Here is a 15775-nt window from a genome sequence, read left to right as displayed (position 1 = left end):
AAACCTTTGTTCCTGTAGTTTCTTCTTAAAAAAATTTAAACCTAATATAAATGAAATTGTATCTTTATAACTGTTCCAATTTGAAGCCAGTAACTTTCATACAGGTCATTAAAGGATTAAGAACTTCTCTGGCGAAATATTGAGAATTATAGATTAAAACGGGACAAAAAGAAATATAGAATTTCTGTTGAATCAATTCAGTTCTCGAAAACATGTTTCAAACAAAAATTGTTTGTTTTTATTTTACAAAGATCAGCTTTCAAACGTGTACGATGTGTACTTATATCCTTAAAGGTCGTGTTTAAATCTGGAGTTTTCGTCATGTATCGTTCGAACCGAACAAATATAATTCAAAAAAAGTACCCTGTATAAGAAAAAAACAAGAGCAATTTATTAGAAGCAAAACATAAAATATGTGAAAATATTCGAATCATTTCTTCTATTAAAGACACAAATCAATAATATTATATCTAAATATTATAGACCAAGCTCTTTAAATATTAACTCTTGAATAGTTCCAAAAATTAGGCGTAGTTGACAGAAAATATGTATTAAGTGTATCCCTCTTTACGAAAACTGTTTAATTCATTAATATTTTTCATGAACTAAAAACAGATTATTTCAAAATGACTTATTATACAAAGTGGACCCAAAGTCACACCCCATTACCAAACTGAATACAATATAAACACGGATAATAACAATAATAATAATAAAATATATTTGTTTATAATCTTACAGCGATTGTAACAAATAGAGTTCAGTTTGTAATTAACAAAAATAAATAACAAAAGTATTTCAATAAGAATTAGTAATGTCTTTTAACATGTATCCAAATCCAAAAAATAGACACAAAACAAAACTGGTTGGCGTTTTGCTAATACTAATTAAGTTTAATTACTCGTCCAGTACAAATGCACGGAACCGAAAAGCCGACACTGTAAATCTAAAAATGTCATTAATTTTTCCAACACACTCAATATTAAACAGGTGATACAGATCAATAATATTGGAAATTTCACTTAGGTATTTGTCCAAATATTGTAATCTATAACTTGTATATAAAGGACAACGAACGAAGAAGTGGTTTAAGTCATCCGGTTCTTGTAGATTACAAATTGGGCAATTTTGATCACTGTTTAGTTCGTATTTGAGACCATTTACAAGCAAACGGAAACAAAACCGGCTAGCAGTCCTAATTTGGCAAATTGTTCTGAGTTTGACGATGGGGCAACGAAACTCAAGCAACGAGTGTGTATTGCAGTTGAATAAATGTCGATACATGCTGCTGTAATTGGATGAATTCATTGAAATTAAATCATTTTCATGAAGCTTTCGTTTGTAGCCTTCCAGTACAGTATTCGTCGATCTTTTGATAGTTATGATAGATTGATCGTTCCAAAGATCCTGGTTTTCAGAACAATGCAGAAGTGTTTGTAATTGTGAGCACCAGTTTCCACCTGTTATGTTTTACAACACGGATAATAACCCATCACGTGTAGTTAAAAACTACTAAAATCTGATCATAATTATTATGAAGAATTTAATGGTAAAAAGAAAACTTTATAGTGGCAGCGGAGGAAAGCAAGAATGCTTATAGGATGTACTTGAATACGTCATACTGACTTGGCATACACATATAAGACATCAGGTTAATAATAACATAGTAATGAAGGCAGTTTTTTCGTTTTAAAATGATGTGTGTGCTTGGTCTATTATATGTAACGCGAATAAACTAATGAAATAAAAATCTCCTTTCATTATGACTAAAATTAACAAAGTTTTGTCAATTTCATTCAAAAACATTTTCAATTTAACTTTGAAACAAATAATCATTCACAGATACAGGAAATGGAATATAGCTTATAGATTTCTAAATACGCAATTTATTATTATTATTTATCAACATCAACTGTACAATATCGTTAAGAAGATAATACCAAAACAGAGATTAAATAGAGATTAACCAAAACTTTAATAATAAAACCTCAAGCTCAATGAACAGAAAAATCGATTAGTTAAAGAAAAAAAATGTATAAAACAAATATAAAAACAAATTTATGTATGATTTCCATTTCAAGAAAGTAAATTTCCAAAAATATCACAGTTTAAATGGATAAATTCAGATGATCGTTGAAACAAAAATCTTATTTGGGCACCTCATGACTTCCTTGTACAATTTATAAACGAATCAATGTTGTACTGTACTCTGTAGTTTAATAAATGTATAATTTTTCGCCTCGAGTATGCTTTTAAATTTGTTGGGAGCATTATTCAAAAACTACATAGTATAAACGTTTGAATGAGTTGCAGATTATTTTGATTAGACCATTTAATTCGAGAAAGGTTTTGCTATTTCCAAGAAAGTTTAAATGAGGATGTGTACAATTTAATGTAACAACAGATTTTTGGTTTACAGAAATTGAAACCTTAGGAAAGAAATAGGGGAAAATAGGGAAAAAAACTCCTAAAACTCCAAGGCATGAAACCAAAGGTGGTGTTAAGGGGGTGGGCTAAGCAAGGGCAAGTGGGTTAAAGCATAGCATGTGGTGGATTTATAAGCTGGCATCACCTATATTGCGAGTGATTTAAAGAGGGGATAAGTGAAGCCATGTTACGTTCTCTAAATGAAACAATTTGTGAATTAATTGAATATTTAAAATGAATCATTATCACAGCGAAGTCTCGGGAACAGATTGTATATTTTATTAATATATCTTATATGAAATCAATTTCGTGCGAATTGTGATTTATAAATTATTTATCAAATACTATTAACGATAATGCTTATAACATACAATCAATATAAATGCAATCAAATAAGTAGGTATATAAAGTATATGTTTATTCCTGGCATATATTTTAATGTTTCCTAAATCGTTTATATGTCTTGACATCATAAATAATGTAGTAAACTTTTTAAATACAGTGTTCGGATATATCTAATACCGTGAAAATATAATTTTTTTTATTAAGGGACAACAGTAGATACTAGACCTACCTTAATCTTGAAAATGATGTTCTTTCAAACCAAAATTCTATCCTACGCCTTAATATTCATAATATACTTCAAAAAATAATTACTTTTCGATTTCTTTATTATCAAATCAGACTACCATTTCATTAGAAGTAAAAGTTGATTTATGAACATGAAAATTATTAGTTCTCGATAATTGGCGTACCCAAATTTTGACCTAAAGGGGAGGTGTGATGGGTAGACAGACTTTTTACCTAGAAGAGGAAAATCAGCAATTTTTAGTCTAAAATTGCATAAATTCAACTCAATTTTGGCATAAATACGCTTTTCTAACGCTAGTTTACATTGAGAACATTAATTTATGTATGTTTTCCGAATCTTGTATAAAGAAAGGAAATTCTTCTACCATTGATATTCATGTTGAATTCATAGTATTATACAAAAGTGGTCGAATAAAAAAAGTGAAATATATACATGTGTATTGCAGTGAAGCAAAGATGGCAATATTTTAAAAGAAAATGCGTTATGTTTTTATAACGTAGCTATATCTATGTCCTTTTTTACAACAGCTTTAAGTTTATACCATACAAAATGCTATGAAATGTCAAAGTTCAAAATATAGAATTCAATTTATTTCCTTCAATATATTCCTTAATGCTCCTTCTTCCTACATACGATACTAACGATACGTTAATAAAAAACTAAAAATAGAAATATTAATTAATCATTATTTTCAATAGAATGTTTTACTTCCTAGGTATAAAATATAATCATTTCAAAGAAATTATATTTTTATAAAAAACATAATGGAATTTTTGTAGAAATATAGATTAAAAAATAAAATTTCTAAATGTTACAAGCTAATTTGATGTTATTCGTGAAAATGAGACACGATTGGCCAAGGACTCTGATTGCTGATAAATTCTGATTGATATTATGACGATAACATACAATTCAAACATAAATAATAGAAAATGTTTATATTTATTCAAATTTGTTTATTTTATAATAAATAATGCACATAGAAAATTAATTTTAATTAATTTTAATCAAAATTAATAGCAATTACTATAGTCAATAATGCGAAAACAAGGTTCCATACCACCATAAGTTATTTTATCTTGATATGAGTCTAAAGTTTGACATGGTTTATTCGTTTTAAGAAAAGTCATCACTTTATTTTCTTTTAAACTTATGACCTATAAAAACAAAGATAATGATAGTTTCTACAACTAATGGAAAAAATAAAATCTAATGATTTGTGAAGAACATTTTGGGTTTGATTAGTCTAGGACCAAGCTTAGTATTTGACAAAAGTTGTAAGACACACAAAATATGGCCGGTGGTTTACATAGAAATTTTAAAACACACACAGGCTTGGACCGTCGCGGTATTTTTGTTAACATCCAAAATGAAAATTCTTAATATTACATTCACCAGTCCCTGAAAACCTAATTAATGTTTCATTAGAGAAAAATGAAAAAGAATATGGAATCAATAAATGTAAATAACAAATTCATTTTAAGCTGAAGTGTGTGTTTCCTTAAAAATACCTCAACGTATTCTCCACCACTACCACCGGAGATTATTTGATCATCAGTTGAATCGCCATCGTAAAACTGACATGCATAAACATATTCACCACCAAGGCAAGATGGTCGATTGGTAGGCATAACTACGCTTATTAGTTCACCAGAACCAAAATCCCAAAGTTTGATACTCTCTCGTACTGTCCATGATCCAGTTAAAATTATCTTATCCTGTAATATAATACACAATCTTTATGTATAAAATAACTCAGCCTTGATATGTTTTTGGCCGCAAAAACTCATTTTGAACGTCATTAACAAATACCTAAGTAAAATATTTGTAAATACATACTCTTATATCAATTGAATCTCCACAAATATGCGGTCCTTTAATACTTCGCACACATCCATATGGATCTCGCAAATCCCAAATCTGGCAAAGCACATATACCGGATATAGTTAAAAACAAAAATAGTGTGAAACAATTAAATAAAAAGCAGATAAGTAACCATCATCTTATTTGAGAAAACGGAAGATTTGCAGAGAAAATTAATGAAAAAGGGTTATAGAGTCACCAAAAACCGTTTAATAATTGTTTCATTCTTTTAGCCATCTTTTCTGATTCTGAAAATGCAATATCCTTTCTGCAAATCCCTTGGTAAATCTATATCCCTCATCCCATAACGAAATCCATTTGATTGATATTTACAGTGTACGCTGCTAATGATGGCAATCAATTAGCCCCACGGGTATCGCATATCATTTCTCCGGTTGAAGGGTAAAGTTATGTACTATATTACTTACCAGCACAATATCGTCCCAGCCACCAGTTAAAAACACTTCATTGAATCTTGGATGAGATTTCACACAATAAATACGCATGAAATGAAATTTTTGTTTTTCATCAAACGAATTTCGAACCTTCCCTTTCTCTTTACCGTACATGCATTTTAACTTCAAAACACAAAAAATATTATATGATTATTCGTTATCAAAGTATTTATTGAGAAATCAAACATAATTTCGACTGAAGATGTGATACACAAAAATGGGAAAAACCGAATCTGAGTTACTATAATTTATAATCATTTTAAATAAATAATTTTACTTTAGTAGTGTCTGCATCATACACACGAGTAAATGTATCTTTTCCACCAGTAATAACATTTCCTCCATCACATGTAACATCAATTGAGTTTATTTCATTTTTGTATTCTAGAAATAATAATATCAGCTTAAATCTATTTAACTAGACGTTATCCGTCCACTTCACAGGATATAATCAATTTTTTCCAACAAATAATGCACATAAAATGCTCCTTGCATTCTTGACAGCTTTCCAATAGACACTAAATGTATTGTTAAACTGGCTTCAATATTATGCACTAACATTGCACGAAATATGGTATAGACCCTTAGGTTTATATCCTTAAGGCAGGTCAAAGAAGGATAGGGAATTCCAAAGAGGCCATCAGCTTAGCTTGGCTTCGCTCTCAACCTCAAAGCTCGTTACGCCCAACCCGGTTGACCTGTGTTGCTTGATATCTGTTTTATAAGTGAGTTATCGTGTTGACGGACGTCATCGTGTTGAAATGGAAATGGATTAATTAGGTGATTTTATGAACACTTATACCAAAATTTTGTTCGTATCATCGGGGAATCCCCTTTTTAAGCATTATAAACTTGGGAGTAAAATTATTACACCTTGGGACTAAAAATACCTGTAGCAAATGTTGTATAATCATATTGTATTGCATCACAGATAAATACATTTCCACAAGTGCTTGCAGCATAGCATTTCGATGTATGTAATGGATTAAATCTTGCACATTGTATGGGATACGAATAATTACCACCACTTCGAATAGTTCGTTTTAAGGTACCAGTGGTCGGACACCTTACCTGCAAGATGATTTAAATCCTATTATAAACGGCTAATGTTTTCATAAAAGGGCAAGTCCAAAGTAAAACCATTTCAAATAATTGCCTGGGAAGAAATTGTATCTGAAATTGGGCTACTTGTAAACCGTTTAAATTTTACTAAAAACAAAACAAAACCTGAATAGCTCCCTGTCCAAAACATGTAAGAAGATCGTTACCATCTGGTGAATATTTTACATTAAATAATCCAAAAAATTGTTGTGGAAACTTAACTTCAGAGAGAAGTTTTCCACGTTTAATATCTCTTGGCACCTTTGCGCTACCTGTACTTCGTATAGATGCGCAATACGATTTCGTAGACATTACCCAGACTTACAATTATTAATATTTATATAAGTACTTAAAGCCCATAAATAAACATTTCATAGCTATGGAAATTGTATTCGCTTATGTCAACCACTTTTTAATAACTTGCGGTTACCCGATCGCTTCGTTAAAATTGCTGGGCAATTTCAACTTTCACAAATGAAATTTATAAAATTTTAAAAACCCCCGATCAATTTTCCGGGAGTCTTAAAATAACTTATAACTTTACTAATTTACACACAGATAAAACAATAATTATTTTAAAATTCTATCTATTTCTACTACCTATCACTTTTTTGGAAATTTGTAGAAAGATTGAATAATGTGATAAATATAATAAGACAAAAAACTAAAAATATCGTTAAGGCAACAAAAATATTGTTTACAAATTAGTTTTTTTGATTTCTAATGATTAATAATGATTTTATGGGACGGAAATTTTGTTTCTTTTACAATTTTATTGAATATAGTTCTACATTAACTTTGTGAATTTTTAATAATCCGAAAAGCATAGTGAATGAACCAAATTTAAAAAATCCACAGTCATTAGGATTAGTGCAAGAATATCATGCGAAAAGGTTTAACACCTAAAGTAAGATATTTTCATTTTAGTGAGTAAATAAGTAGAACCTGCGTAGAGTATATCCAAAAAAGTGCCCAATTTAGGGAGAAAAAAAATCTGCAATTTATATGCTATGTTTAAGAGTGTTTTTTTTTATAAGTTACATGATAATTTTTTACAGAACTGGGAAAGGGTTGTTAGTTCTCATTCAGAAAGTGAATCAGATATTGACTTACTTAAACTGCAGTAAGTAAACTTATTTTACTCCGTGGTAATAGATATCCTTTATTATTGTAAAAAAAACTTCAAAATTTTGTAGATTGCTTGAATGTGGTATAAATTCCAAACTTTTTGAACCTAAAGCGTCAAGTACATCAAATTCATCTTTAAGAAGAAAACGTGATCCAGTAATATTTGATCGGCCATCTTTTAATAAGAATATACAAGGAAAGAGTTTAATGGTGATACTTCTTTAAGATAAGTATTTATCTAATCAAAACAAAATTTAAAAATATTTTCTTTTTAGATTTCTGGATCATCAACGGAAAGGAGCAACAGGTCTCAATTTTTTAAAATTATTTTATCGAAAACTAATGACACATAATTAAAGATTTTGCACCCATTATATTGATTTTTAGCACAATCCGAGAATGTTTTTCAGCCAAATTAAATTACATAAACTTATGAAAAAAATAGATATTTAATTGGTGGCAATTAACTTAATGAAAAACCTTTCGAAATACATCAAATTAATGTAAATTATGCCTGATCTTTTATTATAGACCAGTGTTTTTCATTTTGATATTAAAGATAAATGGACAAATGTCGGATTGCACTAGGTGAAAAAAATTGATTTTATTTTGAGAAGTCACAGGTTGTGGGAATATTCCACTAATTTTTTCCATCTGCGTTAGCCTGACATGTGCCCCATTTATCCCAAATTCACGGCCCTAACCATTTTCCTAATTTTTGTAGGCCAAAAAGCAAATACACAAGTCGACGGGAACGAGGTAAATTAAATATTATTAAATAGGATAATAAATATCAATTGAATAGGATAAAAAGTTTCTTAATGTTTTCAATACCTCCACATTGTATTTGTAACTTGGTTTATATTGCCTTCTTGTATAAAATTATGATCAAATAACATAGTTTGCAATTATAAATTATAATTATATGCAGTTCTGTAGACATTTTAGTCCTTGATCGCATACAGAAGCAAAATTTCCATGTCGTAATAGAAACAAGTTTGATAAAGCAGAGTTAGGTTTTAACCGCGGCTCGAGTAACATATCCATAAGTTCAACACCTAAAGGCACGATTAAACCCACACTATTCTTTATAACTAAGAGAAAAAGAATCATATAAATTTCGCTTCATTATAAACTATTGCTACTTGTCTATCTTTAGTTTATTTTTTAGATATCAATTGCGTGAATAGATCGTTATCGCCTCCAATTAGAACTTTATCACCGCCAATTAGAAGATTACATGTACAGCATAAAAAACTAACCAGATCGTCAGAAAGCTTATACACCAACAATAAACTACAAAGGAGGTGACTTGATTGAAAGTATTATAAGAATATTTCCATAAAATTTATTTATACTGTGGCTCTTCTATAAAATAGTGTGGTTTTTCTAGTACTCAAAAACAAATACATTGGAAAGATCATACAGCTAATGAATCGGCTTCTAAACAAGACAAAACAACATTTCCGTTTCGGCCTACTCCTAGTGGAAATTTAAAAATAGGACCTAGCCAGGTATAACAATTCCAGACTTATTTTATTTTAACATACGTTACTCTAGCAGTTTAGCTAGAGTTGGTCTTGATAAATTCAGACACTACGGTTACATGCTATCTTAATGAACCGTACAAGTACACTATTGCTTGATTTTCTTTAGATCTAAATCTATAGGGAGCTCTTAATCAACGCGTAGATAGCTCAAACTAGAGGGCCCAGGTAATACCAGGTTTATATTGTTTAGGCCACTTGGCTACAAACGACTCATATTAAATAATATCTCCGGAACTATGAAAAAACTGAAGGAAGCCTTAATCAAAATAGGGAAAAACAAATCTCCAGAGGTCTTAGCCATCTGTCATAATAGAGTATCAGTAAAAATTACCACTGTACGCATTTGTTGAATCAGATCAATAAAAAATTATTTAATATCTACTATCTTTTTGCTCAGATAGTTTATGAAACTCAAAAAGTCAGCGTTTTAGTGGCTGATCCAGATCATACACAGGTAAATATTTATGGTGATTGCTTAAACAGTGGAATTGTTTCTTCTTCAAAATCTTCAAAAAATATGGATAAATTGAGAAAAAATTTTGCAATGGTAAATGAAATTTGTATGCTATCAAATAACGTAATTGATTTGAAAACCTTTAAACAATATACATTTACATCACTGGCCATATTTTAAAAATAAACCAATTTGAATAGGGCTTTTCATTTTAAAATCACGACTCACATTTGTTTCGTACTAAATGATTTATAACCAACGTGATAAAATGCATAACAAATATCTTCTATCTTGGTCCTACTTATTGCTATCAGTACGAAAAAATAAACTCTGCACTTGCGCATGTGACATGATGAAAAGGTCTATTGATGAAAAACTTTTATAATCACCAAATTTTGAATTCCTATTTACTTACCTTTAATTTTATACTGCAATTGACTTGCTTATTAGAAAGATATAATATATTTCCAAGAAAATTTATACAACCAACTGTTTAGATGGGAAACCCGAGAAATGATGAAGCAAATTTCGAAGCCGAATACAGTTCAAATGATGAAGATTTACCTGAAAGTGTTGCTGATGTATTAAGTCCTGAAATTAGATTGGAACGTTTGGGTATAACCAATACAGAACCATTTAGTTGGGAAAAAGTTGCAATGCATGCTAAAACTAATCTGTATGAAGAAATAAACCGGCGTATTACAAATTACATGTAATTTTACGGATTATTTCAAAACATTGACTCCAAAGATTTTGGTGCCCCATTTTTTTGTTTCTGTTTCGACGTTGCTGAAAATTCTATGTTGACTACAATAGAAAGAAACTTGTGAAATTAAGCTCTGTCATTTTAGTTAAAACGGACATAATTTTCCGCTTCTTCCGAGACAAAGTGAAAAAATTGTTCAGCTTAATCTGTCACCAACTTACGATCTATTAATTTTTTGTGCTTGGAGCTTATGTCATCACTTTTTTTTAGTCTTGCTGATTGTATTGTTTACATTGGTAATGAGGAATTTTCTTGCCATTTAATTGTACTTCAATCATATTCCAAATATTTTGAAAATGTTGAAGATAAAAAGGTTGATTTAACAAAAGTAAGTTAAATGTTAGCAAGTAATAATTTTGGACAAAAATTGAATCAGCCCAACAAAATTTTACCATGCTTCGATATTTTAGACCTTAAATCAGAGCGATATTTCAGACCATAAATCAGAGGTTCATGTTTATTGGGTTCATAACCGAAATTAGCGCCGCTTCGCTGAAAGGTTAGTGTGATATAAAATAATTGTCCTTAATTATTTTTTAGCAAACTGCGGTGTCTCCAAAAGCTTTTGCCACAATTTATGGCTGGATGATAACCCATGAAGATGATAGTTTTAAACTTCTGACTCGTGATAATTGTCTAGAATTGTTTTCGGCATCCAAGTATTTAGGAATCAAAGGTAACAGTATTCATAAAAATTTTCGATTATCCATATTTCTATAGTCTGTTAAAATTTAGAATTAGAAGAGCAATGCTGGATGTTTATTGATTCCGAAGAAGTATTCAATGAAGAAACTGCATTTTTATTGTTCATGGAAGCAAAGCATAGAAGTCAAGTAGATGTGATGCAATTAATGATTCCAAGAATACGTAAATTCTTTTTAACATTAGTTAGTTCTCAAGACTTTTTAGAATTAGCTGCCGAAGAAGTTTGTGCCTTTTTATCATCAAATTACATTTACATTAATTGGTAAATCTTAGAAATTTCAATTTACCAAATCAACAAAAATTTCAAATTTTAATATGCTTAATATAGTGAAATGGAAGTTTTAATGTCTGCTGTACGATGGCTTAGATACGACTGGAAAGAGCGTCAGAAACATTTGGTTGAACTTATGAAGTGTGTACGATTTGGGTGGATTGAGCCATGGCAATTAATTGACGTGAAACGAAATCCAGAAAATCCTGAATTTATTTCTATCATGAGGAATCCTGAGGTTTTACGGATGGTTGATGATGGTCTTGCGTATGTATCTCTAGGCATTAAAAGCTTTCTATTCTTTTATATTTATATTTGAAATTTTCTTATACAGTTTCGTTATTATTAAATATTGGTACGGCCACAAAAATGATGATTTTCAGCATTGGTTAGACGTTTTAGGATTAGAAGAACCAGCACATCGTAATTTAAGTGGCGAAGAAAAGAATTATGTAACTTATAGACAATTTCTCGAATATTTAGATGTGTATCGTAACGAGGCAATAATGGAAAAAACTTTGCCAAAAGTAGCGAAAAAAACTCGAAATCGTTCTCGTAATAGCCAGGCTAATGTTGCCGAGAGCGTTAAAAGCCTTAAACATACCATACCTACAATGGATGAAATGTTAGCTTCCAGGAAAATCGTAAGTTAGATATAATAAAACCTACACGCATGTATATTTTTCATAACACAAAATTTATATTTTCACAAAATTATATTTTAAAATTTATGTATAATGAAGCAATGTATTTTGTTTTTTCTATATTATGTATATTAATATCGCCATGTGTCGAAAATAAAGGGGGAAAATTGTTGAAAAATGTTTTGTAATTTTATTGACTATAAATACCTAATTTGCAATTCTTCATTGAATCTCAAGATCCGCCTTAGTAACTTTGCGATATCAATAAAACGATTTCAATTTTCGAAATGATATTCGCAACACTAAGAAACAATAGAGAAACAAGATTGATCTCCGTAACTCTACATAAATAATTTCTATTTTCTGGTTATTTTATAATAATTATTATAAAAAGTAAATAAAAACGGAGTAAAATGGTGTAAATAAAATAGTGTGGCCTGGAGCTGTATTTCTTACGTAAGGTAAGCAGCTATACATAGTAAGTGATTAAAATTTACATTTTAAATAATTTTGAAGATAAGGGTTTTACATTAATAAATTTTGAATCGTCATGGACACTTACAATGTATAGCCCTTACCTTCAAATTCGTTATTTATAACTTAATGAATCAATCTAACAAACAATTATTTTTTAGAATTTTCCAATAATTCGTGAATTAGAACCACAAACCACGCTATCGGAGGAAGGAAGTGCCTGGAATTTAACTGACATGATGTAAGTTCGGTAATAATGCAACTAATTTCGTTTTAATAAAACAAAATTTTCAGGATGAAACAAATAAAAAGAAATGAAACTGTCGAACTAGGGAAACATAGAACTATTGAAGATCAATTAGAAAAACCGATGTCGAGAATAAGAGAAAAACCTCCCTTACACCGTCAAGACGACAGAAAAAAATTATCAAGAGCTAGTCGGAATAGAATGGTTCAACTTGAAGAAGATGATACAAATCGAGGTAGATATTCTGCGGGTCGAGATAAACCACAGTTGCAATATCAAGAAGATGATAAAAGTTCAGCAAGGTATACTTGAATATTGGATTTTAAAGTATTTCAGCACCAAAATTTACTTATCAAGGCTATAAACACATAGTGTGCTGTATTAATAGCGACTTGCGCTCAATAATTTTCAATTATTTTATTTTAGAAACGAACTGAATACGGTCAAATTTGGTCACTCATCTCAAATGAAAGATATACTTCTTGAGGGGTCATTATACGATGCAAACCGTGAAACAATTTTAATTTTTGGTGGAATTGATCCTCATTCTCATTATGGAATTGGTAGAAATACTGGCAAAGATATTTATCAATATATTCCTGAATCAAATTGTTGGAAGTTTGTTACTGAATTACCAGAACCACGTCATCATCATTGTGTCGCATTTTTGCATGGGCGTATTTATTTAGTTGGTAAAAATTCATTTATTTACTGTGGAAACCCAATCACTTAAATACGCTAACAAGAGGATGAGATAATTTTTGACTAATTTTTCGAGTACGGAACCCTAAACTCACACTTGAAGCCTAGCTAAGAGCACTCCATTAAATTACCTTTCAAACGAAACAAAATCGATTCATCCGTTTATATGCTAAGATGCCACAGAGAGACAGACATACACACACACATAGCGGTCAAACTTATAACAACCCTTTTTTTAGTCGGAGATTAAAAATGAAATTTTGAATAACAGGTGGTGCTGATCCTCGACAAGATGAAGAATCACATAATAAATCATCAAATGTTGTAAATACTGTGTGGAGTTTTGATCCTGTGAGTAGAACTTGGTACAATGAATGTAGTATGGCTAAGGCTCGCAAAAATTTTGGGTTAGTTGTAATTTGTCAAAAAATGTATGCTATTGGAGGACAAGATCGATTAGGAAGGTATTTGATAATTTCAATTCGAATTATTCATGTTTTTTAAATAATTTTGACTTCATTGGAATTTTAAGAGTCTTGGCATCTGTAGAACGATATGAACCAAATGCAAATAAATGGGAAGAAATGGCGCCATTAAAAACACCACGAATGGGTATTGCTTGTGTTAAATATCGTGATTATATTTGGGTGGCCGGTGGAATGACCGGAGTTAAAAGAGCTCCCCTGTGTAATGACGTTGAATGTTATGATACAAGATCTAATGAGTATAAATTAAAAATAATTATTTCAATAATGAGTTTTCAAATCATTACGCATTGTATCTGCCTTCGTAATTTTTAGATGGACGCATGTAACAAATTTAAGATTCCCACGATGTTTTTCACACTTATTTGTAATGAATGATACGCTTTATTTAATTGGAGGTGCAGGTCGCCAAAGTGATAAAAATAAAGGAGATATTATTAGCTTGGAGTCAATTGATGTATGGTGTGCTAAAGACAAACAATGGCGTTTATGTTGTGAAATGGCTATACCACGACATGGTCATGCTGTCGCATATATTGGAACACAAATTATAATTATTGGTGGTGTTACAACCGTTTATATGAGAGCATTAAGCAATGTGGAATGTTATTGTGTAGAAAGATGTACGTGGGTTAGAGGAATTGCTGGTTTACCCACTACTCTTTCTGGCCATGGTGCTGTCACATTACCCCCAGCATCATTAATGTAACAATAATGATGGTACTTGTTACACATTTCGATTTTTATCTTTTATTATACAATTTATAATTTATTTATTTTAGTAAAAATCTTTAACTATTATTTAATTTAATTCTTTCTGAAATTCTTTTTTATGTATTGAAGTCTATTGAATATACGTAAGTTTTTTTATTTTTAAAAAAGGACAACACTTTTTGTTCTAATTTATGATTACACTTTTTGTCTTCGAATTAATTTTTTAATTTCGATTTTTATTTAATCTTTTTTAGTAAAAATCTTTTACTATTATTTAATTCAATTCTTTCTGAAATTCTTTTTTATGTCCTGAAGTCTATTGAATATACGTAAGTTTTTTTATTTGTAAAAAAGTACAACACTTTTTGTTCTAATTTATGATTATACTTTTTGTCTTCGAATTAATTTTTTAATTTCGATTTTTATTTATTAGTTTTATCTTTTATTATTCAATTTATAATTTATTTTTTTTAGTAAAAATCTTTTACTATTATTTAATTCAATTCTTTCTGAAATTCTTTTTTATGTCCTGAAGTCTATTGAATATACGTAAGTTTTTTTTTATTTTTAAAAAGGGACAACACTTTTTGTTCTAATTTATGATTACACTTTTTGTCTCCGAATTCATTTTTTAAATTGATTTTAACTTTAATTCAAGTTATTTCTGAAATTCTTTTTTACGTACTGAAGTCCATTGAGTATACGTAGGTTTTTTTGTTTCTAAAAAGGAACAACACTTTTTGTTCTAATTTATGGTTACTTTTTGTTTTTTAAATTGAAAATATTATAATTCCAACTTGATTTCTTCTTTGCTTTTGAGATATCGTATTAACAGGCGAATGATTAAGACACAATAAACGTATGTTTATTTAGGGGGGTATCCAGTAATTGTTTTTTTAATATTCATTCAAACTTCGATGGGAGTTGAACTTGTAAACCTCTCAAGAATTTCTTCTATGTGTTTTTTTCTTGTTTAATTCTCTTATTGCAAGTTTCATAGATCGGGAGAAGAATCCATTCACCAAAAGATTGTAAGCCACACTGAGCGGAAAATGTGGAAGCTCCAAGTATTCTTCCTAGAAGCTTTTTTTAAGTTAGAAGGACAAAACTTATATTTTAATAAAATATTGTTGCAACCTCATCTCTCAAAATAATCTGCAGGGGAGAATATGAATAACTACTAATAAAAATGTTTA

The 15775-nt window shown here is 29.8% G+C and overlaps 2 protein-coding genes across 2 annotated transcripts; one reads left to right on the top strand and one right to left on the bottom strand.

Annotated features, from left to right (window-relative positions):
• Window positions 1–4032: 4032 nt before the first annotated feature.
• On the bottom strand, window positions 4033–6754 carry LOC123295919 (WD repeat-containing protein tag-125-like). The gene is made up of 7 exons (XM_044877381.1): window positions 6566–6754; window positions 6229–6409; window positions 5616–5722; window positions 5312–5461; window positions 4859–4939; window positions 4531–4737; window positions 4033–4176 (listed from the first exon to the last, which is right to left on the bottom strand). Exons 1-7 carry the CDS (start codon window positions 6749–6751, stop codon window positions 4033–4035), a joined length of 1056 nt encoding a protein of 351 aa, XP_044733316.1. The 5' UTR covers window positions 6752–6754.
• A 503-nt stretch (window positions 6755–7257) lies between these two features.
• On the top strand, window positions 7258–14574 carry LOC123295918. The gene is made up of 20 exons (XM_044877380.1): window positions 7258–7346; window positions 7498–7562; window positions 7636–7777; window positions 7843–7874; window positions 8292–8326; window positions 8739–8874; window positions 8961–9081; window positions 9515–9664; window positions 10069–10283; window positions 10548–10665; window positions 10878–11013; window positions 11073–11304; window positions 11371–11580; window positions 11648–11957; window positions 12593–12672; window positions 12744–12980; window positions 13105–13370; window positions 13652–13844; window positions 13913–14104; window positions 14181–14574. The coding sequence occupies exons 1-20, from the start codon at window positions 7323–7325 to the stop codon at window positions 14572–14574; spliced, it is 3288 nt and encodes a 1095-aa protein (XP_044733315.1). The 5' UTR covers window positions 7258–7322.
• The last annotated feature ends 1201 nt before the right edge of the window (window positions 14575–15775 follow it).

This window comes from Chrysoperla carnea, chromosome 3 (genome assembly GCF_905475395.1).
Source record: "Chrysoperla carnea chromosome 3, inChrCarn1.1, whole genome shotgun sequence".
NCBI lineage: Eukaryota > Metazoa > Arthropoda > Insecta > Neuroptera > Chrysopidae > Chrysoperla > Chrysoperla carnea.
This window is presented reverse-complemented; position numbering and strand designations above follow the sequence as displayed.